The sequence below is a fragment of the Schistocerca americana genome, chromosome 3 (genome assembly GCF_021461395.2).
Source record: "Schistocerca americana isolate TAMUIC-IGC-003095 chromosome 3, iqSchAmer2.1, whole genome shotgun sequence".
Lineage (NCBI taxonomy): Eukaryota > Metazoa > Arthropoda > Insecta > Orthoptera > Acrididae > Schistocerca > Schistocerca americana.
The window spans coordinates 595713933-595741593 of NC_060121.1; the positions used below are offsets into that span (position 1 = coordinate 595713933).

Sequence of the window (27661 nt, forward strand, 5' to 3'; positions counted from 1 at the left end):
TTTTAGTAATAATGAACTAGCTGCCAACGTGTTCACTTTTCGAGAACGGATAAAGAGTAGCTAACTCAGCTAGAGCTACTATTCTGAGATAAAACCATGTAGTTTCATTTCAGAACTACATCTCCGTGGCTGATAAGATTTCAGTAACATGCTTTTCGCTGTTTATGATGCCATGTTGTCTATTGATCAAGGTGACAATAGAATATGTAAAGTCCATACGTGGGACTTGGTATAAGTGAAGCTACCTCGTATCCACAGAGGCTGCTTGTTTGAAATTCCCTAGCTCCCTGTTAACCACCCGCAATGAAGGGGTGCGAAAGCAGCTCTGTAACCGCCACTAAAGACCAATCGACAACGCCTAGGTTTATGGCACCCATGACAAACGTTCCTGAGGGTACTAGAGTTGTAGAGTAGCATTAACACAAAGTCAGCTCTTCTATCTTTAGATCCATGATCAGGCACTTTTAAAATTCCATAGGAGGTGAATGCCATATTCCTTGATCTTGGAAGGAAGACAGCAAGCATTTGCTAGACCTCGGAGACCTTCGACGACTTTTTCTGTGGCATTCGGGCAGAGAGATCGAGCTGAACATTCGCTAATGAAGATATTCGGACACTAGACGAACCCTTTATCTTAGAACGTTATCGTTTTGTAGAATCTATCACGGGTTTAATTATGTATACAGAGTGTCTCTCCTAAAAGTCAGACGCATTTTCTCTGTTGCTTCGGCAAGTATTTGCAATTTAGTTTTGGCAGTGTGTACATGGAGTCAGCGCAGACGACTACTGCTCACCACGATTCTCATGCAACGCCCGATGTCACAGCAAAGCGACGGTTTGTTTCGATTTACAAATAAAATGATTTTTTAAACAGGAATTTTACGTGTTCATTCTATGAAGCGGTTCTAAAGAAGTCTAGTTTTATTGCTGTGTATTAAAAGGGACAGTAAAACACAAAGAGTGCCCAGTACTGCAGCAGCAACAGCACCGGCCTGGCCCGCGCTGACTCCTACCGCCAAGCATGCAGCGCTACTGAGAAGCTCTGGATTCCTGGTTATTCCTCACGTTTTACTCTTCCTATTAATATATAAGGATAAAACGAATAACGCATTAGATTAATATGGAACCGCTCTATGCAGTAGGAACCTAAAACTCAATTTTAAAAAACATCTAACGGGAAAGAAACCGAAGCCTTCCATCGACGCTTGTCGTCACTTCAAACACGTGATGAGCAGTATTTGTCCGCATAAATGAAATTGCCGATATCTGCCGAAGTACCAGGGAAAATGGACCTGGCGACTCTTAGGAGAGACACCAGGTATAATTATTGAACATGTCACCCCTTCACTTCTGCAGCGTCTCATCATTGGTGGGAAGCCGTGATGAAAGTTTATCTTGCAGTACACACTGCTCCGTCCGAGAACATCACTATCATAGATGTTCAACAGATGATATCTAGTTTCAATGTAGTAACAAATACAGTTACATCGATTACCACTCTGAAGAGTGAGCAGGATCCAATCCGCCGAGAAAACGGCCATGTATTGAATTTCTGGCTAGCGTACAATGCAAACGCTTAGTCACATTTTATGAACAAAACAGTCCAGATAATATTTCTTACTTTCACTGTACCACCTGGTTTCTGATGAAATAGGCCATCTTCAGCTCTAAAAACTGAACTTTAAAATAGTTGCTATCAGCAGCGTCAGTTATAGCGACGAAGAGATTTCCGTTCTCCAAAATAGTATGTTGAGTGAGAGTAAAACGCTTCCCATGATTCTGCAACAGGCGGACGCCAGTGAAGCAGGCCTTTCTGTCCCATAACATTTGTTCGAAACTGGAATGATCTAGCCTTTTCCCAACAGCTTGGTAGCCTTCTTACCTTCAATAAATTACTGCTAGAAGATAAGCAAGTCGGTCTGTTTTCTGTTGCCTTCCTTTTTTGAGCTGTGTTATTTCCGCACTTGGCTAAGACACATATTATAGGAATCGATTCGCATTTATTGTGTTCAAAATTTAATACTAAAAGCACCTTTCTTACAGATTCAGTTCTGGAAGGAACCCAGAGTCGTGAACAAACCTGCAGACGTGATGGTGTCGCCGGAGATGCAAACTAGTTTCCTGGAAGGCCTCGAAGCGAATGGAATCCAAGCGACCGTCTACGTGGACAACGTGCAGACGTAGGTCTTAACGTTTACCGTTTATTCACAGTATGATATATCTTGTGGTCGTATCCTTAACGCGACTTTGTCTTAATCTGATCTTGCAGATATTGCCCATGATTCGTCGGTTTCTGCATGTAATCCCTTGTCTTCCACAAATTTTATTCTGATTTCCGCTTTCTAAGAATTTTTGTCGGTCTACAGTCTTTCTTAATTCGTCCTGTCTTTGCACTAAGTGAGATGGCACAGTGACTGGGACAGCTATATCTGCACTTTGCCAACATCCTTATGGTGTGTGGTGGACGGTAAATTGTATACCCCTGTAACTAACCCACTTTCCTAATCCAGTCGTGAAGCGTCCGCGGGAAGAACAAACGTTGATAAGCATCGGTGTGAGCTAGAATTTCTTTAACTTTATCTTCGTAGCCTTTTCGCGAGTTATACATAGAAGGGAGCAATATATTGATGGACGCTTCAAGGGACGCACGGACGCAAGCACACTTTTTGACTGTGCTCCACAATGTGATGCCCAGCGCCTCTTTTGTAACGTCTACCGTTGAAGTTGACTGAATTGACTGACGCTTTCGCATTCACTAAATAGACCTGTAGCCCTGTACCCAACTACGCTGCTCTTCTTCGTATCCTCTTTATATCGCCTGTCATCTGTACTGGTACGGATACCAAACTGATCAATAATACTCAAGTACTTTTCGAGCGATGGTTCACTAAGCTACCTTTTTTGAGAGTGGATTGCACATCCTTCGGATTCTTCCAATGAATCTCAGTGAGGCATCTGTCTTATCTGCTGTTAGTTTCATATGGTCGTTCCACTTTCGGTCTCCAGCAAGGTCATAGTGCGCGAATATATAATATGATCCAAAATTCTACAACATATCTACATCAGCAACACAGGTATGTAGTTTCATGCGTGTGTTCGACTACCCATCTTGAAAAACTGTAGTGACCTGCGCTCTTTCATTAGGAAGGCTTTTGTCCTCCAGCGACCTACGGTACACTAAAATTGAACGAGGTGGAAATTTTTTGCGTTCTCTATGGAGAATTATACAATATCTCATCAGTTCCGGTTGCTGTCGAGCAATTTCAGTAAAATTCCTATCCCATGATCGCTTATTTTGGTATGTTTAATTTCGTCGTTGGTGTGATGAATTAAACGAGCAACCATAGTACGATTTGCTTCTGTGAAACAGTTTTGGAAAAAGAAGTTTAGTGTTTATCCATTCTTTCTGTTATTCTTCTTCGCAGTGAAGACATTGCTTTCATACTGTTACTAATAACGCCGTGTGGCTAGGACCTCCCGTCGGGTAGACCGTTCGCCTGGTGCAAGTCTTTCGAGTTGTCGCCATTTCGGCGACTTGCGTGTCGATGGGGATGAAATGATGGTGATAAGGGCAACACAGCACCCAGTCCCTCAGCGGAGAAAATCTCCGACCCAGCCGGGAATCGAATCCGGGTCGTTAGGCATGACATTCCGTCGCGCTGACCACTTAGCTACCAGGGGCGAACATACTGTTACTGATTTAACATCACACCAAAATTTCTTAGGATTTTCTGTCAGGTCAGTAGATAGGCAACGGACAGGCACTCAAAAGGACTTGAAATCGCTGGCGTTCTGCTTCATGTTTCCCCTTGTTTCCCTTAATCATTGTAAGTGCATGCTGGGAGTAATTTCTTCAAAAATAGATGATTTTTTAAACAGGTGTTTTACTCCCCCTTCACGTCCAGTCCGAGCAGGTCTTCTTTCAAAATGACTTAGACGTAGAGGCGTTAGATTTTAACTTTATATCTTCACATGAAAAAGAATTCCTTCCACAGACCACTGTGTCATCTTTCGTCAATAGCGTCACTGGATGCGACATGAAGGGGTGTGTAGTCAGCACACCACTTTCTGGGCAGTTGTCAGTTTTCGTGACATGGGGCAGCGACTACCCTGTGAAGTAGCTCTTTAGCTCGCATCACGAGACTGAATGCATCCCGTTCCAGTCCTGTCACCAAGGAGAAATTCCTGATAGTACCGGGAATCGAACCCGACTTTTTCGTATTACGGTCAACCGCCCTTAGCACTCAGCTACGGAGGCAGACTCCCTTCATTAGCCGTAAAATTAAATTTCCGTTTTTGAGTCGTTGTCCTCTTTATTGTTATGTATTTTTTAGTCAACAGCTTAAAGATAAAGTAAGGAACTAAGAAGAAAAATTCCATAGTAAAAGTGTTGCAATACCAGACTGAACGCTGCTGCAGACCTTACTTATTTTTGTAGCTCCTGCCATTTTTGTTGTTTTAAGTACTTTCTCAGTCACAATTTGAAGCACTGATCTTAACTGTTTTCTGCACAACTACCTACTGTCACCAATAATTTAAAACCCCTCGTTTCAGACTTATCGACAATGAGAGAGGAGTTCGGAGACAGGGAGAATCCTTTGGCTGGGAGGACTACTACACCCTCGAAGAGGTAAGTTGCTCTCAAGAGTTAAGTTGCCAGCATCTTAGCCACTTCTACACCGTGTAAGATAATGTTGTCCCGAGCCCGATGCTTGGTTTGAAAACAGCAATAGTTCAATAGACATGGTCCTGTAGGAGGCGACAAGGTCTTACATTCTCCCATCCTTTTAAAGTGACTCACCCAGCCAGTAACTGTGGAATGTGGACTCTTTAATTGACATTTTTCACTGCTACAAAACTTGGCATTTTTCACTGCTACAAAACTGTGCTAGAGGTGAGGGAAGCGACAAGCGAATGAAATAACCTCCAGAATAGACACAGCATTGAACCCCACACATTCAGACTCTCTTGCAGTGTGTGCAGGTCAGAAAATGCCTAATGACCAACGCACTCGCACGAGTAGGTAGCAATGTTGAGACACAGAACCAAGAGCACTTCGGAGAGACAAACAGCGAGAGATGTGGTGCGGTAGTTAAACGCCTTGTCTCGTACTCTGGTGCAACGTGCTTCGAGTCGTTTCCTGGAGCCACTCAGATCATTAAAGGTGAACATCAGGACGGTTATTTTAGAAAATAACGACCAATTCCTTCTTCCACGTTTATACAACTGAGTTAGTGTTTCAGATGTATTCCAAAGAAGTCGCCGCGACGCTAAAGTATAGTTTCTCTTCTTGCAAGAGAGAAGTAATTGCTCTTTGGTTACTATAGGTAGGCCTGCCGTCAACTCTAAAGCCGTCGGCACACTGACCGTGCTGTCGAACGTTAACGTTGAGCGTGCCAAGTTCAACGTGCTGCTGAACGCTCAGGAACGATGCGACTTGTGCATACAGTACGTGGGCCCAAACGTGGTATACGCGATCGCAACGCACTCCAGCGGCAGTTGAGGGATGCTTCTAGTTCGTAATCACAATGTTTACTCAACGGGCGCGCGTAAAATTCCCACGCTAGCTCTATTAAAATGCACATTTCCTCCATCGTCCACGAAAAGGAAAGTACCATGTCCAATAAATAAGGTAACGGGCTTATAAAATTTCCATTACAAACTGTGCATTAAAAATTTGAATACTTCTCCGCATAAGATAAATATTATTTCATCAATCCCACATTTTAGTAAAACCCCAAGGTCAATCTTACTTGATCACTGTTCCTACACAGTAGCAGAATCTTTGCAATATGTGAAATACGAAGTGTAATAGAAAAAAGAGCAAAATATCTTTACACAAGTAGCGCAAGCTGTCCTGTAGATTAAGCCAATCGAACAAAGGCACCACTCAAAAAAAAAAAAAAAAAAAAAAAAAAAAAAAAAAAAACCAAAAAAAAAAAAAAAAATGGAAGGTGATCTTATATTTACATAACATCAAGTATTATAGTATATGCTTGAATTAAACTAATAATAAAGTATCAGACCCTAATAAAAACGCGCATTTTAGGAAAAAAAATTGGAAGGGTTAAGACACGAACCACTGCCTCAACCACACTTTTCCCCTACCGTCACGCCACACTGTCTGAATGCGAAGAGAGGGAAGTGGGCAAAACTGAGAAAGCGCAAGATGTAAATGGAAGTGCAGTCGCACTACATACGACTTGGTTTTATATATCCCATTTCTCAACAGCACAGAACAAAAACAAACAAATTTTCAGTATTATTTAATTATATTTGGAGTGCTGAAGAATTTTTATCTGGTACGAACTGTCGGTATACAGAGAGACGCAGACAGTTTCGTATTGAAGTTTCCACGTAATTGCGACTTATTTAGTTTCATGATCCATAGAAGAGGGTACTAGGAGGGAGGAATGTCGCAGGTTATATGGCCTCCCTAGGGTCCACAAGGAAGGGGTACCTTTTCGTCGATTTTGAGTAGAGTTGGAGCTCTGACATATCGTGTAGCAAAACATCTTGTTACTCTGTTGAGCCCTATGGTGGGTCTGTATGAGCACTACATCAAGAACTCGGCTGATTTCTGAGTCGATTAGGGGAAATGCGTTTGAATGTTCTAAGTTTTGATGTGGTTCCTCTCCTCACTCGTGTTTCTCTGTCTGATTCGTTACTGTTGATTGAGGTTAGGTTTAGTGCTGAATTAACGAGCCTTTTTCAACATGTGTTGATTTCCACTTGCTTTTTATTCAATAACTAGCCGTACGAACAGGCAGTCGGAGTTCCGACGGGAAGACCATTGTCACCTATTATTGCAATTCGTCTACGAAGGGTTTCGAGGAACGTGCCACTGACGGGGGCTTTGAAGCCTGCATGCTTTCTTCAGATATATAGAGTGCGGCGGCGCGGTTCCTTTCAGGAATTAAACCAGCGCCTACATGTGAACTCGTCGCAGCATATTTAATCTTCCTTTGTACTGGTTAAAAAAATCTACGCCAATTAGCATTTTTGTACATAGATAAGGGATTATAAGGGAATCATGGAGTACTTCCACACCATTTATTTTTACTGGCAACAGAACTTCGTGTTTAACAGGTTTTTTAACTTTTACTGTAGCTACAATTATCTGTGCCTCCATTACTGGCATTATTACAAGATCATTTCTATTTGGTAGCGATTCTAACCATTTTTTATTCCCAGCACGTAAATAACTGCCACTATCTGCTAAACACTGTACTTCTTCGCTATAGACTTGCAGACTAATTTCTGGCTGACTCAACACCTTTCTTTCACTGTTACCATCAGAACCATCCTCGAACAAATCATTCACAGCCTCCCTTCTATCGAAACCTTCCCTGTTTCCAGAAATTACACAGATTTTTGCAGAATTACCCACATCACTTTTCTCCCCCATACTAACTATTTTCTCCACTAATGACAGCTCAAAAATTTTTTCGGCATTTGGCCATTCTCCTTTTCCTGTCTCTCTCTTTCTTTTTTCCACAGTTAGTTGGCTGAACCCCATTTTGGTCACCATTTTCCTGCCTCTCCCTTATAGCCTCACAAACGTCGTCATTTATAGACGCTAGTACTTCTCCTACGCCGACATAACTAATCTCCTGTAATTCTCCAGCTTCTGTACTTTCTTCTTCCCCAGAACATGACTCAACTTCAACTTAATTGCTAAAGACTTTCTCGCAATCAGGTTCTGTCATATTTTACGCTAATACGTCACCCATTTCGTCTGCAATATGGTGTTAATTTCGTTTACGTCTGTCCAAAAACTCCACTAAACCTCCGTTAAATGTACAGATTTTTATGTAGCTCGTTTCGTCTGTTGTTACTACCTTCTTCCGCTCCTCACTTATAATCCCTGTCTGTTTAGTTCTAACACGTACAAAGCGGCTTCAAATTCCTACTTCTCGTCTTGTAAACGCAAGCTCTTTCACAGACGGCATTTATTTTAACAGATTTTGGGATCCTGTACCATTTCTTACGTTTGCCCCATCTGCTGTCGCCTTGGCATAATGCCATCCTCTCGCATCGCAGAATACGATCGATAATAATGCACCTTCTCCCATTTATTTCGCCTATTATTTGCTGGATAGCGCCACCTCCCGGCACCCCTGCTCCTGCTGTTTCCACGGTACACTCTAATTCTGTTAAAGTTTACATTTGTCACCCATTTTAACGCACACATCCTTACGCTTTCCTTCCTGAGATTAAACTTTTCCCCACCCCAGAAGCCATTTAGCAACTCCATTTGTTTCTGCTTGCCCCAATATTCTTTAAAACCCCCTCTTTAAATTTATCTAGAGTATCGTACTGTTCAGTAACGATAATCCCCCAAATTCTAGACTCTCCCAAGAATTTGGACATAATGAACCCTATTTTCTGTGTCTGACCATAAACTAGGTAGAGCACCTTCAAAGTCATTCCAGAATTATTTTGGATGCACGTTTCCCGTTGCATCAAAACGTAAAAACTGCCTGAGAGCGACATGCTATTTCAGACGATTCTGCCACAAAACTACAGCCACTACTGTTAGTCACATGTCTGGGGTTAGTTTCAACATGGCATAATCTACTGCTCTCCTCATGCAACATATATTCAACCTCTTCTACGTGGTTAGTTAGATGAAGAACACTTTCTTCAGACACACCCACTAGGCCAAACACACTTTTTACTTATTCATACATTTGGCATATTCAGAACTGATTTTACTGTCTAACAATTTGTGATCATTTACACATATAGACTCTACCTCCGCTATTTTGACCTCTACTTTCAGCACACTTTCCTTTATAAAATCTACCCTTTGTTTCCAACAGCAATTTTTTTTCAAGGCATCTGTTAATTCACTTTTTACAGTTTTAGTGGACTGTTGGCAGTTATTCTCAACTTGAAAAATTTTGCCATCCACTTTACTTTCCAACAACTTCAAATCATTTTTCCACATTTCTTTTAAAACCGCAGTTGCCTTTTCAATTTTTTCGTTAAAATAACTCGTTTGCTTTTCGATTTTTCATCAAGTTTACTGATTTTCTGATCGGTTGTGTCCATCTTTTATAGAACCCATTAATGCTTTAAACATTACTTGCAAAGTTCCAGGTTCTATTTTCTGCATTTCCTGTTAACCATGTTCCGCCGGCACTATACCAAATCTGGTATTCACATTTGACACATTTGTTTCAGTAACACTACCCACACTGTCATCACACAGTTGGTTGTTACCGATTTCATTCCTAATATAACTTTCAGTATTTACATTAACCCCACTAGTTACATTAACTGACATACTTGAAGCAGACTCTGCTCCACTGTCCGTAAATAACAAAGTAACATCGTCAAAAACCTCAAAACGGCTCTGAGCACTATGGGTTGGTTGGTTGTTTGGGGGAAGAGACCAAACAGCGAGGTTATCGATCTCATAGAGTTAGGGAAGGATGAAGAAGGAAGTCGGCCGTGCCCTTTCAAAGGAACCATCCCGGCATTTGCCTGGAGCGATTTAGGGAAATCACGGAAAACCTAAATCAGGATGGCCGGACGCGGGACTGAACCGTCGTCCTTCCGAATGCGAGTCCAGTGTGCTAACCACTGCGCCACCTCGCTCGGTAGCACTATGGGACTTAACATCTGAGGTCATCAGTCCCCTAGAACTTGGAACTACTTAAACCTAACTAACCTAAGAACACCACACACACCCATGCCCGAGGCAGGACTCGAACCTGCGACCGTGGCGGTCGCGCGGTTCCAGACTGAAGCGCCTAGAACCGCTCGGCCACTCCGGCCGGCTTAAAAACCTCCTCTTTTAGAATGAGATTTTCACTCTGCAGCGGAGTGTGCGCTGGCTGATATGAAACTTCCTGGCAGGTTAAAACTGTGTGCCCGACCGAGACTCGAACTCGGGACCTTTGCCTTTCGCGGGCAAGTGCTCTACCATCTGAGCTACCGAAGCACGACTCACGCCCGGTACTCACAGCTTTACTCCTGCCAGTACCTCGTCTCCTACCTTCCAAACTTTACAGAAGCTCTCCTGCGAACCTTGCAGAACTAGCACTACTGAAAGAAAGGATATTGCGGAGACATGGCTTAGCCACAGCCTGCAGTTCTGCAAGGTTCGCAGGAGAGCTTCTGTAAAGTTTGGAAGGTAGGAGACGAGGTACTGGGAGGAGTAAAGCTGTGAGTACCGGGCGTGAGTCGTGCTTCGGTAGCTTAGATGGTAGAGCACTTGCCCGCAAAAGGCAAAGGTCCCGAGTTCGAGTCTCGGTCGGGCACACAGTTTTAATCTGCCAGGAAGTTTCACCTCCTCTTTTACTTTAACATCTACTCCTTCTGTCTGTTTTTTTTTCTTTATTGTTATTTGTTCACCTTATACAAAGGCGGGCAGGCAGTGGATACATCTACTCTGTTCTTCAGCCACAAGCATTACAATAATAGAGAAAAAGGAGACAGAAAAGTAACAATTCGTGGTTAAAAAACAGGAGATACAATAAATAATAAACTTGAAGCTGTTCACACTCGACGAAAACACACGAAAAACTGTCGGCACTGCACACTAACACTGACGAATAAGACGGAATGAGTGAACGAGGAGCGTGGCGGCGAAAAACACTAAATCACAATGACGACGGTACAGGCACTAAACTCATGGCGATGATCTCTGGCCTGCGAATGTCCACTTAGTGTGTGCGAGTCCGGGGACCTGCCGGGAGGGGAGGAAGGTGGTGGGGGTGGGAGAGGGGAGAGCAGGGATGCCAATGGCAGGGGGGGGATGGGGGAGGAATGAAGGGAGGAGGGGGTAGGGGAATCCCGGGGGAGGAAGGGTGAGGAAGGGAGGATGGAGGGAAAGGAGAGAGAAGCGAGAGAGGGTGCCCTAGGGAAAGGACACAGGAAGTGGGAGGGGATGATCAAAGTTGATAGGAGGGGTAGATGGAGGGGAGGAGGGCATCATCAGGGAGGGGGAGCTCGCGGAAGCCACCTTGGGAGAGGGTAAGGAGGGTGGAGAGATGGAGAGCAGGTGGGACATGGAAATACAGGCGCGGCAACAGATGGGGGTGGAAGAGGATGTGACAGACAAGCGGGTGAGGGGGATCTAGTTTACGGGAGGTGTATAGGATCCGTATTCGTTCGAGGAAGAGGAAGAAGTGGGGGAATAGAATAAGATCGTACAGGATCTGTATGGGGGAGGGGAGATGGATACGATAGGGGAGGTGGAGAGCATAGCGTTCAAGGATTTGAAGGGATTTGGAAATGGTAGGAGGGGCGGAGATCCAGGCAGAATGGGCATAGCAGAGGATAGAGCAGATGAGGGATTTGTAGGTGTGGAGGATGGTGGAGGGGTCCTGACACCATGTACAGCCAGAAAGGAGCTTGAGGAGACAGAGCCAGGAGCGTGCATTGGCTTGGATTGTCCGGAGATGGGGGGTCCAGTAGAGGTGATGGTTGAGGATGACGCCAAGGTACTTAAGGGTAGGGGTGAGGGCGATAGGATGGCCATAGATGATGATATAGAAATCGAGGAGGCAGAAGGAAGGGGTGGTTTTGCCTACAATGATAGCCTGAGTTTTGGAAGGATGGACCTTAAGCAACCACTGGTTGCACCAAGTGGTGAACCAGTCAAAATGGGATTGGAGAAGGTGTTGGGAGTGCTGAGGGTGGGGGCAAGGGCAAGGAAGTCGGTGTCATCAGCGTACTGGAGAAGGTGGGTAGGGGGTGAAGATGGCGGCATGTCCACCATATACAGAAGGTACAGAAGAGGGGAGAGGACGGATCCTTGGGGCACACCGGCAGAGGGGAAAAAGGTGTAGGAATCCGTGTTATGGATGGTGATGTAGGAGGGACGTTGGGAGCCGATCAGACGGACGTAGTTAATAGGAAGGGCATAGGTTTGGAGCTTGAAGAAGAGACTGGCATGACACACATGGTCAAAGGTTCGTTCAAGGTCAAGGGAGAGGAAGATAGCGGAGTGACGGGAATTAAGCTGTTTGGAGAGGAGATGAGTGAGGTGAAGGAGAAGGTCATCGGAAGAGAAGGACGGCTGAAAGCCACACTGGGCAACGGGAAGAAGGTGCTGGCGGAGAAGCTGGTGGATGCGTCGGGTTAGGATGGATTCCAGGACCTTGCTGAAGACCGAGGTAAGGCTGATGGGATGGTAGGAGGAAACAGCGGACAGCGGTTTAGCGGGTTTAAGGAACATCGGGATATGGGAGGTTATCCACAGGTTGGGGTAGTATCCGGTGGACAGGACTACATTATAGAGCCTGGCCAGGGTGAGAGGAAAGAGGCAGGAGCTTCACGAAGATGGCGATGGGTGACACGATCGTGACCAGGAGCGGTGATGCGTTTCATGCGGAGTGTAGCGATGAGATCCTGTGTAGTGATAGGGGCATTGAGTTCAGTGTGTGCAATGTTGTCCAAGTACTGGAAACCAGGTGCGAAGGGAGGGACAGAGGTGTCAGTTCGATCGTGGACATCCTGGAAGAGGGAGTAATTGAACTGGGGATCATCGGGGATGGTAAAGACATCCGAGAGGTAGGAGGAAAAGTGATTGGCCTTACTAATGTTGTCAGGGAAGGGTTGATTATCAATGAGGAGAGGATAGTAGGGGGGGGGGGGTTTAGATCTGGTAAGGTGGCGGAAGGCTGACCAGAACTTGGACGAGTTTATAGGAAGTGTAGCATTTAAACAGGTGCATGTCTCTCGCCAGTTCCGGCATTTCCTAGCCACAAGCAAGTGTCGGATGTGTCGCTGAAGTTGCCAGTGGTGGCGTAGTGTGTCCAGGTCATGTGTGTGGAGGAAGGCACGGTAGAGACGGGAGGTGGCACGGGTAACATCATCAGGGTGGCGGTAGGTGAAGGGGTGGCCATCGACTTGGGTAGATAGGGTATCCCGGTAGGCATTCCAGTTGGCACAGGAATAATCATGGAAGTACTTCGGGGGAGGTTCGTTACGAGGGTCGGGGCAGAGAAGAAGAGACTAAGCATCAAGTGTTCGGTGGGGTCGGAAAGGAGAGTTTGGAGCTGAACTGGGATCTGGCAGTGGTGACCAATGGCAACTCCGCCACGCGCTATCGGGAAAGGATTATCGGAGTGGTGAAGGAGGTAGGGCGAGTTGTGTATGGTGTGGTGTGGCTGAAGAAAGGTTTCATTGAGGAGGAAGGCATCCACGCAGTGGGTGGCGAGGGTGTACATGAAGAGGTTCTTGTTGGCGGGAGGGGAACAGATGTTGTTGAACAGGATATGGTGCTGTCACGCCATGACAGGGATTTATACAAGGGTGTTGAGATGGGAGAAGGTAAAATGGGCCTGGTTGTGGGAGTAGGTGGCATATATTTTGAGGTGGAAGATGGAACAGGTGGCGAGGGATATCTGCTGGAGGGTGTGAGGCACTGGAAAGAGTGGATATTTTGGAGAATGATGGTGAGGAACCTGATGATGTCCTCAGCCGTGGGGAGGGGGAGGGGACGAAGGGAATTGCCAGGAGGGGTGGGGGTGTCCAGAGGGCAGACAGGGACGGTGAGTTCAGGAGTGGCGGGAGGGGGTCGGGCCTTACATTTTTGGGAGTACGTGGGATGTAGGAGATTACAGGTGTTACAGGAGAGAGGGGACTGGAGGTTGGGGCACTGCCAGAGGAAATGCACTTGCTTACTGTACAGTCAGATGGGGGCCTCGTGGCAGTCACATGTTGTATGCGTGTTACAGTGCAGACACCTCTGGCAGCGGAGGGGTTAAGGAGGGGAACGGGAGGGGTCGACTTTGTAGTGTTGGTTGAAGAGGGGGGCACCCTCCTTCAGGAGACGGTCAATGGAGGGGGTGTCTTCCGATAAAACCTGCATAAGGCGGGTGAGGCCAGCTGAATTGAAAATGCAGTGGACTGCCCGTACTTCCAACGAGAGATGCACCTTGTGCTCTGCCAACACCTTCTCCTCCGTGATCGTCGGACTAAGCCAAGAGATCACGGCGGTTAGGGTTGGCGGACGATAGGAGCGTTGGGTTGGCAGGAGGGAGACGGGAAAGGTGCAGGGGTGAGTGAGGCATTGGGGCCAAAGTGGGTGATGGGGATGCAGGAAAGGATGTCAGTGTGAAGGGTAGGGCTGGGGGAGGAGACGAGGATGGAGTCACGGTGAGGAGTGAGGAAGGAGAAGGGGCCACCGGGAAAGTGTTGGCAGAAGAAGAGAGTGAGGTTCCGGGCCTCGAGGAGGGGGGGATCAGGATGGGAGAGGATTTATCTGTAGGAGGAGGGGGAGGAGGAGTAGGGAGCAGGGACAGGTGGGGAGACATCAATGGCATCCTGGGGAGGGGGAAGGAGGATGGGCCTGGGACTTTTTAGGAGCAGAGGAGGCAGGGGTGCCGCTGAGGCGTTTGATGGCGGCCACAGGGTGAGAGGTTGTGTGGGGGACAGGGGCAATGGGAAGATAGCGGGAAGTGGCAGGTCCCGGCATGGACGCTGGAGCTGGCGCTGGAGATGGCGATGGTGAAGGCGATGGCGATGATGAGGATAATGATGATGGTGAAGGAGATAGTGGAGCGTGGGCTGTGGCCCTCTGGGCCATTACTCTAGCAGGGGCCACAGAAGCGGAAGGAGCTGAGGGAGGGAGGTAAGGGGTCAGAGGAGGAGGCACAGGAGGAAGGAGCTGGGGAAGGGGCGACAAAAAGCGAAGGAGAAGGGATAGTGAGGAGCGGGAGGATGGAATGGGGGGGAGGGGGAGATTGGGCACACCATGTGATGGTGGTGGTGGCGGTGGATGGGGACGTGTAGACTATGGAGGTAGTGGTGGCAGTGGTAGTGGTGGTGGGAGTCGACATGATGAGTGGGAAAAAAGGCACGGACTGCTACGGTCGCAATCCTGCCTCGGGCATGGATGTGTGTGATGTCACTAGGTTAGTTAGGTTTCAGTAGTTCTAAGTTCTAGGGGACTGATGACCACAGATGTTAAGTCCCATAGTGCTCAGAGCCATTTGAAAAAAGACACAAGTCAGAACAAAAACGACAGAAGAGAACAAGGGACTTACAAAGCGGACGAAAAAGATAGGAAGGCAGACGAGGACCGATGAAACGCCGACTGGGGCCGAAGCCCCACTCTGCTGCCGCTGGCAGGGGCGACCGCAAGGCAGGAACTGTGGCTGGCTGGCTGTCAGGAATGCTGGCTGGCCGGCAGGATCGCTGGCAGGAACCGCTGCTGCTGCTGCTGCTGCTGCTGGCAGGCTGGTTGGCTGGCTGGCACCTGCAAAACCCTAACACTTCGATTAATGACGATTGCCACAGTCGAAGGGCGGTATTCATAGCGAAGTACCGCCGGAGATGCCTTCTGTCTATTCAGGCGTGCTAGTTTGTGAAAAACTTAGGCTGCAGTGAATGAGAGTCCTTCCTCTTCTATCATATTTACAAAATCTTTATCGCTTTTCACGTTAGTCATTCTTGCAGCACACATTCACAACAAATGTAAGAAACTTCACTTATCTTTCGTCAAATGCTGCAGCCTCGGCGTGCTGAAACTGCGGGTCCGACCTCCTTCGTCTGCCGTACCAGTTTCAGGGTCCTCCCTCGTCTTGTAAGTTTGCAGCGCTGCCCTGCCGTAATGCTGCTCGTTGACACCGCTATGACGCCGACTGCTGCTTCAATGCACCCTCGTTGTTATCGTACCGTTTAACATCTTCTTCTTTCTTGTTAGTCTCCCCGGCGACTCGAAACGGGTTCCGTTCAAATTTCCGCGTGTACCCATTTACTAGATTTTTCATTATCGTTCACATTATGGTTTTTCACAAAATTTCTCTCAACCACGGATTCAATGTACTACAGCTTTTTAACTATTTTCCCAGCACAGATACACGATGTGTGGCGGCGCGGTTCCTTTCTGGGATTAAACCAGCACCTATCTGTGAACTGTCGCTGCAGATCGCTCAATATGCCACGTAGAATTGCTATACTTTCTCATACACTAAAACTGGCAGACTATAACTTCCTTCGGAGTTCATACTACACACGACCGTACCATTGGAAGGCTGGGCTCCGACTACTTTAAATTACTGTAAGCATTCTCTATTTCCCACAGAAAAGGCGCGTGAAGAATACCCCGTTCTGATTGGTCAGTTTTCTTTAAGGCCAATAGAAAAATATTACTCTCCCGCGTTAGTCAGCGCTTTTCATGACTAACCAATCAACAAATAACACACTTTCGAATTTTACTTTTTCCCGAAATAGATACTTAACATTCTGATATTTTATTTATACTTTACGTTATTAAGTACTATTATTTGCACTCGAATTAGCTTTCGTTTTACCATAAACTTACTTAACATATTGTGATACAAAATTTCCCGTCATCTGCATTCACACAGTCTCAAAAATTTCTCACGCTGTATCATACAGCGTTTGTCAGTATAACAATGAGCTACATATTTACTTTAGACCACATTCACGCATCATTCACACTACTAAAAACTTACACTATGTGATCAAAAGTATCCGGACAGCGGGCTGTAAAAGACTTATAAGTTCGTAGCGCCCTCCATCGATAACGCTGGAAATCAATATGGTGTTGGCCCACCCTTAGCCTTGACGACAGCTTCCACTCTCACAGGCATACGTTCAGTCAGGTGCTGGAAGGTTTCTTTGGGAATGGCAGCCTATTCTTGACGGAGTGCTGTACTGAGGAGAGGTATCGAAGTCGGTCGGTGAGGCTTGCCACGAAGTCGGCGTTCCAAAACATCCCAAAGGTATTTTTTAGGATTCAGGTCAGGACTCTGTGCAGGCCAGTCCATTACAGGGGTGTTACTGGATGTTACTGTTGTGCAACCACTCCGCCACAGGTCGTGCATTATTAACAGGCTGTCCTAACATAGGAGGGAAAGGGAAAAAAGGGGTTACTAGTCAGTCTGCGCTCCCGAGCGGTACAGACCAGAAGGACAATTCACAGTGAAGGAATTTGATTGTTTTATTCTATCTGAGCCAACACTGGTACAGGCATTTATTAGATATGCTGGTGGTGATTCTCGGTAGGGAACTCGTTGTGGAGACTCTTGGACAAACAGGGTTTTGAAATAGTTGTTTATTCCAGACAGAACTAACTAATACACAGTTCTAGGGTTAGAAAAAGCATGAATAACACTGTTTCAACAGAAACCAGTGCAGAAGTCCCAGGAGTGGAGGCTGAACACAGTGGCAAAACACTAGCAGCATCTTAAGTCAACTACTTAGTTGCAAAACAAAACATACTGAATGTGACACTGTTCACTGAGGCACTCCAAGAGAGAGAGCAGACTTACGCGGAGCTGGACCGAGGCTGGAGTCGACGGATGCGGATTCGGCGCCCAGATCGTCTGAGTGAGAACCCTGCCAAAATGCGGAGTCTAGGGGTTTTAAAGAGTCGCGTGGGGGCACTGTTTTTCCCACTTAAAGCCACCCAGACCATCCCGTAGGTCTCTTGCGGATGTCTGCCAATCACGGTTTGGTTAGGTCCCTATACTACTCCTAAGGCGGGGATGGTAATGCAGTTGCACTAACTAAGTCCGAATTGGGTATCAACATTGTTCAGCTGAAAGCTGAACGTAAGTGTTCCGCCAAATAAGGCTTGCAACATTATTTTTATACGTCATTTAGCCCCGCCACACGGGCTCCCCGATTAGGGATTGCTAGCTCAACAGTTTTTGGCGTTTCTGCTCTCTTTCTAATCCTTGTGAGCCTACTGACGTTGCCGTTCTCAGGGTTGGTATCAAGCTGGCTTTATACGCTACTACGTGCCTGTTGGTTACAAAGTTCTACGGTGGCATCCTATTACAGCGTCTGGACGACATATGAAGTTACATGTTAATTCCTTGAAGAGTAACTAACCTCCTGGGACCGCGTGTGGGGGCGTCTGCATTTTCGCAAGGTTCTCCCCTTACGGTTTACTTCATGTAACAATATCTCTCCTAGTTTCGTCTGCCCTCAGCATCGTCTCTGCTTCCGCGCCTTGGAACGCCTGTCCTTATTTCTCACAGCTTCAAGATAACACTAGAGTAGCAAGGAATAATCTATATATTACAAGGTGCTCGATCGTATTGAAGGATGCAATCACCATCCCCGAATTGCTCTTCAACAGTAGGAAACCAGAAGGTGCTTGCTGTGATAGTGCCACGCATTCCTCCTCCATGAAAAACACGACCACACCTTAACACCACCGCCTCCGAATTTGGCACTACACACGCTGGCAGACGACGTTCACCGGGAATTCACCATGCCCACACCCTGCCATCGGATCGCTACATTGTGTACCGTGATTCGTCACTCCACACAACGTTTTTTCACTGTTCAATCGTCCAATGTTTGCTCTCCTTACATCAAGCGAGGCGTTTTTGGCATATACCTGCGTGATACGTGGCTTATGAGCAGCCGCTCGACCATGAAATTCAAATTTTCTCACCTCCCGGCTAACTGTCATATACTTGCAGTGGATCCTGATGCAGTTTGGAAGTCCTGTGTGATTGTCTGGATAGATGGCTGCCTATTACACATTACGACCCTCTTTAACTGTCGGCGGTCTCTGTCAGTCAACAGATGAGGTTGGCCTGTACGTTTTTGTGCTGTACGTGTCCCTTTACGTTTCCACTTCACTATCACATCGGAAACAGTGGACCTAGGGATTTTTAGGAGTGTGGAAATCTCGCCTACAGACATATGACATAAGTGACACCCAATCACTGGACCACGTTGGAAATCCATGAGTTCCATGGAGCGACCCATTCTACTGTCTCACGTTGTCTAATGAGGACGTTGACAGTGAGTACCTGGCAGCACAATTCACCTAATATGAAAAACGTATGTTTTTGGGGGTGTCCAGATACTTTTGACCACATAGTGTATACAAAACAGCACAAAAATAAATAAACAGAAAAGCCTGCAAGAAATAAACAGAACAAATATCAAAAATATTCTCTTGACCTGTTTCTTGAATGTCTCTGTCCGCCACTGTACTCTGGTGGATGATAATTAGAACTGCGTACTTGACTGAACCCGCTTCAGACCATCTGTCACTGTGCACGCATGAGCCATTCTCCCGATACACAGGCTCCAGACATGAGCGACATAAAGGCGCCACGCCTCGAGAGGATACTCTTGTTGTTTGACATAGCGGCTATGAGAACCTGAAACGAGTTTTTAGAGCACCTAAATTCAATTTTTTGTATCTGCCTACTCGTCTAACATAGGGTGCCTAGGATTCTATTTTTCTATGATTGCTAGATAACAATTCAAGCAAATCGTATTAATGGAGTTTATTACAGTACGTTAAATTTATTGGAGTTTATTACAGTATGTTAAATTGACAATGCTGAACTATGTGGATTCACAAAGGTGTATCACACGCAAATGATGACATGCAAATAATCAGTGTCCTTCGGTATGCACAATTTCAATGCAAGGAAACATTACAGTTCATAAGTCACTATTGTGGCGTTTCTATGACGGCTCGTCTTCCACTCCCCACGGCTACGGCGGAGCGGCGCTTATATTCTGTTCATGTAGATGCTACTCCTGCCTTGGTGTCAGCGTACTACCGATGATGTTTGGTTTGTTGGGTGCTCAAGTGCGTGGTTATCAGCGTCCCAGCGTACTATTCGGTGACGTCGTCTCACAGCCCCGTCTGCTCTTCCGTTTTTCATATTCGTACCGGCGCTTGTCGTTACACTGGAACATTCCTCTCCCCCAAAGTAACGGACGTTCGTCGTGTAGGGTGCGCGACGACGGCGGAGGAGGCAGGAGCGTGGACGCTTCGCTGGACCAGAAGCTGCTGCTGAAGGCGACGTCAAGCATCCAGACCTACACCCCCCCCCCCCCCCTCCTCCACATCCAGCCTTCGCTCTGGCGGAAACGTCCCCCGGAAAACTGACCAGAAGGCTACGTGTCCACTATCGGAGGCCAATAACCAGATATAGAAGGCGTCGACTGCTAAGTGTGGGCGGGTCCAGTTCCATCTGTAGGACGAGAGGAGGCGGACGAGGCGAAGGCTCCGTCTTCATGAGGTCATTCCGCGGTGTCGTGATGACACCCTCTGGCAGTGTTGTGGCCGCGGTGTTCTCGGGATCCATGAATCTGGGGAAGAGACACAGAAGGATCACCGTGCACATGACAGTGACGAAGTTGATTGTGATGTCGGCACTGCAGTCCGCCTGGACCTGAAATGAGGTACATGCAAGCGCCAAGTAGACAGACGATCTCACCTCGCACCCACCATCTGCTGCCGCTGAAAACCCTGTAAAACAGAATATCATGGGACGCCTGATCCTGAGGAGAGTGGAGCAGGTGGAGCACTGTCCGATGGTGGGGGCCGTGAAGCAGTTCCACCAGCGATGGTCCATATCTTGGGTGCTAACGATGGGAGGCGAGAAACAGTTGCAATGATTGATCACTGGTGTGTGTGGAGCGAAGTTTGACCATCTGCTGCTTTAAGGTTCGATTCTGACAAAACATTCCGCTTCGCCGTTTGACTGTGGATGGAACAGTGCACTAGTTAGATGCCGTATTCCATTGCTTTCACAAAATGTTCAAATTCGTTTGACGTGAACTGAAGGCCGTTGTCTGACACTATGACTTCAGTTAACCTTCGCGGCAAAAAAAAAAGGACAACACCTGAATTGCGCTACGTGACAATGTTGAGTTCATTGGCACAGCAAAAGGAAACTTGGTGTACGAGTCAACCACAATCAACCTACGAGTATTCCAAATAGGTCCAACAAAAGTCTATGTGCACACGTTGCCATAGTGATTGCGACTTGGGCCATGCAGAGAATTTTTGTGGAAGAGCGGAATGATTTTCCGCATATGCGTGACACTGTGACGTCATCTGTTCCATTTGGGTGTCCAACCCTGCCAAGTACAGTGTCGACGCGCTAACTGTTTCGTACTAACAATCCTGCATTGTCCTTGGTCATCTGTTCCATTTGGGTGTCCAACCCTGCCAGGTACAGTGTCGACGCGCTAACTGTTACGTACTAACAATCCTGCATTGTCTTTGGTGAAGTAACTGCAACATTTCTTTTTGCAAAGCTTTAGGGATCAAGACACGTGACTGTCCACTGTCATTCTGTACAAGAATCACACCTCTCTGTATAGCGAGGCTGCACCCACGTGCAAAGTATCGGCGCACAACAGAGCTCTTTATGATATGCCAGGAACGAGTCAACGTGAACGAATGTATGTTAGCAAAATGTTCGAATCTGAATCAGCTTCCGTGGCCTGTGCAACTTTCCTATAGTTCAGCGGAAAAAATAGAAGCAATTCAGAATCCTGAGCATCAATGTGGCAACAAGATGCAGCTGAAGCGTCAACGTCTGAATCAAGGCCAAACGGAAGACGCGAAAGTGCGTGCGCATTACCATGTTGAGCTGTCGGACGATACACAATCTCGTATTGGTATTACGACAACAACAAAGCCCATATTTGCAAGCTTTGGGCAGTTCGTGCAGGAACCGGTTTCGTCGGATGAAACAAGGACTGTAAAGACTTGTGATCTGCTAGTAAGTAGAATTTTCTGCCATACAAATAGTGGTGGAATTTGGCGACACCATACACAATAGCCAAAGCCTCTTTCTCAATTTGTGAATAGTGGCAATGAACTTTGGACAACACTTTTGATGCGAAAGCGATAGGCCTGTCTTCCTCACCAATTCTGTGCGAAAACACTGCACCGATTCCATAAGAGGAAGCGTCAACTTGCAACACAACTGGTTTGTCAGGATCAAACTGAACTGAGCATCTATAACTGAGCAATTCATCTCTAAGTTTTTGAAAACCTACTTGGTCTTCACCTGTCGAAACAAAGGGGACATTCTTGCGACGCAAGCAATGCAGTGGAGCTGCGGTTTGCGCAGCATTCGGTTTGAACCGAATATAATAGTTCATTTTCCCTAAGACTGACTGCAATTTAGGGAGATTGCGAGGAACTGGCAGATCTCGTATGGCTAAAAAATGCAACTGAAGAGGATGTATACCTTGACTATTTATGGTATGACCAAGATAGTGCAACTCAGTTTTAACTCATGTAACAGTCTACACTTTAGTCCTGCGTCAGACAACATACGAAACATAGCATGCAAAATTTCATTATGATCTTTAGTTGTACGATCCGCTCTGGCAATATCGTCCAAATAGTTTGGACAGTTTGACACTTGACCTTTCAGCTGTTCCAAATGCCGTTGGATGTGGAAGCACTGTCAGAAGGCAAATGCAAATATTTAAACAAGCTCAAATGAATATTTACTACATACAGTTTTTGAGATTCTTCATCGAGCGGTATTTGCAGATACACGTCGCGCAAATCAATTTTTGAAAAATGGCAACCAGCGCCTAATCTGTCCATGAGATCCTCTGGGCGTGGCAATGGATAAGTATCTTTCACAGTTTGTGGGTTGACTGTAGACCGAAATTCAGAACAGAGGTGAATGCGACCTGAAGTTTTGGGGAACAAAACCAGTGGATTTGCCCACTGACTGGCTCGTATAGGCGCAATAGCTCCGCTATCTTGCAATACTTTAAGTTCAGCAGCAACTTTGTGCCATAATGCAATGGGAACAGTTCTGGCCTGGCAAAATTTCGGCTGAACATTGCCTTTCGGAGTAATATGTGCAACGAAATTGTTAACCTTGGCTAAACCTTCAGAAAAGAGTTCCGGGAATTCTTTCAGCAAGCTAGCTACACTCTCTTTTGCATGGAACGCAGGCACTGACAACACATTGTGCTGAATGTTAAAGCCAAACAAATCAAATGAATCAAGATCAAATATGTTCTCACAATCGCGTGATTGTAGCACCGTAAAAGTCACTCTTCGTGTATGCGTGTGGTACATGACAGGCAAAGTACTTTTTTTGAGAATGGGAATGTATTGTCCATTATAAGCCATCAGGTGTGTGCTAGTTTTAGAAAGGTGTGGGAAGCCTAACATTTCACATATGTGACGATTCAGCAATGTAACAGAGGCACCTGCGTCCAACTGAAATTTCACATGTTTCCCACAAGGAAGCAAATGAACAAAAAGTTTGTTGGACTGGCGTAGGATTAAACTGCTCGCCTGCTGATTTTGCTAATGCCAGTTGCACACTTTGAATATACTGCATTAATGACATGGACCTTGTGAATAGATTTTCGTGAGTGGGCTGAATTCTTAAGTTCGTTCCATTGCAAACATACGGATTGCGCATGTCCTTTCTTGCCACAAATGTAACACTGGAATTATCAGGAGGGGCAGTCTTGCTGTTAGTGGTGTAAATAATACTGAGAGCGTGGCTCAGTTCTATACACCCGTGTAGCGGCCCATTTAGCAAGCTGCTTACATGGTGTGCAGAGTTGTTTATGTGGCGTGGCGAGCGCAACCTGCCACTGCCAAATGGGCCAGTTGCAAATAACGGACTCAACCTGACAAATCGCTGGCTGCTCAGATCTATTGGCTGACAGGGCACCTGAATCATACTGATCTAGTATTTGCACTACTTGATAAAATGATGGATCAGACTGTTTCAAAATATGTTCTCTGAGTTTGACATCAGTTACATTGTACACAATCGTATCACGCAACATAATATCTGAGTATAAAGCGCCACAAGCACATTTGAATTTGCATTTGCTTGTCATATCCTACAAATCTGTTACCCACTCGCAATAAGTTTGTTCTCACCGTTTTTTATAATTAAAGAACTGATGCCCAGCTGCTATCATTTTCACTTGTTGATCATAATAGTTAGTTAGCGAATCTACAGTCTGATCATACGAGATTTCACTTGGAGTGGCGTTAGGGAACAGTTTTTTGTAGGAGCCTAAACACTGCACTGCCTGCTGTGGACAATATATAGGGACGTTTCACAGTACCTGGTACATTGTGAGCAATTATGTTGGCTTCAAACAGTTGTTAATCAGCGAGGATATTTGCTGGCTCTGAAACTGAAATATCTGTATTAGCTGTGTTGCATCTAAATCTGGTAGCTGTGGCGCCTGAGCAGGGGTTGGGATAGATGGAGTGGGCATGTTGGAAGAGAGAAATACAAGAAACAGACAAGGCAAGCAAGAAAAATAAGTGCAAAAGCAAAGAAAATTTCTGCTATGCCCACATGAAAACACTGCTCAGCAAAAATGCGACAAGAGACTGTCAAAGCATGTAAAGACCCCTGCAAAGAAGAGACAGGAGAGAATTAAGGCGCCAGCAAAACGCAAAAGAAAATCCCGTAGCTGTGGGCATGGGGTTTTTCTTTGAATCCTTGTTGCCAACTTTGTATCTGCCACTCGTGTAACACACAGTGCCTAAGATGCTGGTTCTCTTGGATCGCTACAAAACAACTCAAGCAAATCGTATTAATGGAGTTTATTACAGAAAGTTAAATTGTCAATACTTAACTTTGCATATTCACAAGTGTGTGTCACAAGTAAATGGCGACATGCAAATAATCAATGCCCTTCGGTATACACAATTTCAATGCAAGCAAAATAGTTGATAAGTCACTGAGTAGCGTTTACATGATGGCTCGTCTACCACTCCCTGCGGCTACGGCGGCGCGGCGCTTATATTCTGATCATGTAGATACTGCTCCTGCCTTGGTGCCAGCGTACTACTGGCTGACGTCGTCTCACAGCACTCTTTGCTCTTCCGTTATTCATCGTCATGTCGGCACCTGTCTTTACACCAGAACACAATTCCAACCCGAATATTTATATCGCGGTGAAAGTGGAAAAGGATGGCTGTCGTCCATTCCATTAAGGTCTCACATGGACTATGTTTGACTGAATGCGCCCCTTCTAGAATGCTATTTTCCTTTTAAACGTCTTCCCATGAAATCAGGAAGAAGTTGTTTCTCACATTGCACTGTCTTATTCTGGGCGACTTGCGGATAAGTCCACTTAATATGCGAGTTCTGCATCCCTTCCAGATGCCCAAATTTTCCAGTACATTCCCCTGGTATCGAACATGATGGTCCTAATTTTTTCCTGCATTCTTTCCTTCATAAATGCAACAACAGCGAGCTTTCAATCGATGCACTATGCAATAATATATCTAATCACCACATTCTTCGTTCTGTTGTATTGAAAACTGTTGAAAATAACAGTGGAATAATGTGTGCTACTTCTTAAATTTTGCTATTCTTACCACGAATTTCTCCATGTGCTGTACACCTAAAAATGAAGCACAAAGTGCTTCTTGATCTACTGAAGAATGAATCCCATCAATCGTAATTTTTTTCTCTTTCATTGTCAGCAAGATATTTAAATTATTTCTGAGTTGTATTGTAATATCGTTTCATAGCAAATTGCAGTACCAATCTCTTATGCGACTGAATAATGGATATTGAGAATTTTCACCCTTCCCTTCTGTCATTCGCATTCATTTTTAAAGGCTGGTGACGATACACCGCCTCTTTTTGTGCAGACATCCACTGACCTGTGAACATCTTTCGCACCACAAACAAATAGCAAAGGCTAAACAGGGCTGACACCACGGTTCTGCCGTACTGAAGAGACTTGTATCTATCGAAAACTATCTATTATTTACCATTATACTTTTTAAGGCATTATAAAAAAGACTTAATGTAGATTAGCGATTCAGTACTTACTGATAAAGCTAAAAGTTATCGTATAAATATCACAACATCTCACGTCCGTCGGCCGTCGTAATTTAGTATATATATATAAATATTGTTATTATTATTTTTTGATTGTTGCCGACTTATGTGGTGGGCCTCAATAAAAATGATATTTAAGTTGAACAATGTAATAAACTTTTCATATTCATTTCCTCGGCTAGTCAGTTCACTTTAAAGCAAGAAATCTTTAGTTATTAATTAAAATTGCGGCCCACACACGCGCGAGAGTATTTTTCTTACCTCCGTTAACCATTGTATTGTAGTCAGAGTCCTGGCTCTGGGTCTCGGCTATGGTACTGAAAATAAGAATCTTAAAGCTAAGTATTTCTGCAACTTCGTGCGGCTGTGGAGAAAAATTAATATTATGCTAATAGCTGGCGAGTTTTCCGCTTCCGCTAATTTTTCATAAGTTAATATCGTCACGTAATGGCGTCGTTGCCTGCATCGGCCGCTGCGATTGTTGAGCTGTAAATTACTTGAATGCAGGTTAATTCAAGGAAGGCGGACATGAAATCGGGATCACCTCTTACAAATTAAAAGTGCGCAATAATATTAAATCATTATATTATATGTTTACCTCATACAAATATGCTTACATTTGCCAGCACTCGAAAGATGTCCGTCGATACACAATAAAAACAAGAGAAGAAGTAAAGTCGACTAAAAAATTAACAAAAGAGCGTAACTTGTCGTCTGTTTAGATCATTCTGTCATAAATTATTTCTTTGCTATCCAAACCTACACAGAGAAATTATTATTTTACGGCTACATGATAAAAATTTGGCACTGGGGACGCTATATTGCCCCCCGAAATGTTTATGTCATAAAAAATGTTCGTGTTTTTTGACATAAATATTTCCACTTTCATGTCCACAGTGTCCACACGCAGACTTTTCTTTCACAGTCTATATGTGTCACATCGTATATTTAAATCGTTAAATTACTGAGGTGTGTTGCGCACAAAGTGTAATACAGATGAAGTTATCTACATAACAGTATAATATACAATTGGTTACGTATGCAGTTTCCGAGTGTCAAGCTAGCACTGTCTTGCAGAATACATGACATGGATCTTCTCCCGTGAATGCAGTTTTGATGCAATACTGTTTCCATTACACGTCAGTTTTTGTCTTGACAAAATTATTTGTTTTCGCAGCACTCACAGGCACTGGTGAGTGTCCCAATACGAGCTTAGCACAAACATTCGCCGTTTCTGCGGTCGCTGTTTTGCAACAGTCCACGCATCGCATTCCAATCTCGCATTGTTGTACTCACTGAAATTACAGTCTGTCCCAAAAATATTGACTGTGGGTTCACTTCACGTTAACAGTTCACATTTATAAGCAAATTCACAGTTTTTCGTGCGTAATATTGGCATTTGGCGTCCTTACCGCTGTTGAACGTTCAATACTAGCACTTCACCGTCCATATCACAGTTTCACCTTCACAGTTTTTCACATTGCTTAAAGTAACTGTTTCGATTAGTTCACAAACACTAATGTATTTCATCCAGTCTGAACTGGATTTTGGCACGTGCTGGATTTTACCAGTCTCTCACACTAATTGTCTCTTTTCATTTTCCACTTAGAGTCGTACTTGCCTTCAGATTTTTTGACTATGCAATTGTATTTCCGTCTCATCTGAGGTAAGTCCCCATGTCATGTCTGCCCACTCATTGCGTACTTGCCCTCCAGAGCCAGGCTCGACTTTACAAAACTTTGCCTCTCGCATTATTGTAGACATTTTATAATCTAGGCCTAGCGTGTAAGTTCCTAGATTAGTGTTTGATTTGTGACTTTTGTTTACACTATAAATTCGTGTAAATCTCTGCCTTAGCAGATGGCAATATATTTTAACAGTGCTTAGCGGTAGTCGCATTTACTGATTTGCTTTGTACCTTGTCCACAACACATGAGGTACCTTGGGTGATGTACACCCTGCACTGATATTGTTTAGTAAATTATGATTGAGCATATTTCAAGATCGATATAGACATAAATACATGGAGCAACATATACACTATAATATTGAATTTCATAAGTTGGGTTACTACTACAGTTCAAAAA

The 27661-nt window shown here is 45.2% G+C and overlaps 1 protein-coding gene across 1 annotated transcript in view; it reads left to right on the forward strand.

The window, feature by feature from the left end:
- Window positions 1-27661, forward strand: part of LOC124607168 (zinc carboxypeptidase-like) — a 149484-nt gene that overhangs the window by 22260 nt on the left and 99563 nt on the right. The window contains exons 3-4 of the mRNA XM_047139382.1: window positions 2044-2180; window positions 4555-4630. Of these exons, the coding sequence (XP_046995338.1) occupies window positions 2044-2180; window positions 4555-4630 (213 nt within the window). The remainder of the gene's footprint in view (window positions 1-2043; window positions 2181-4554; window positions 4631-27661) is intronic.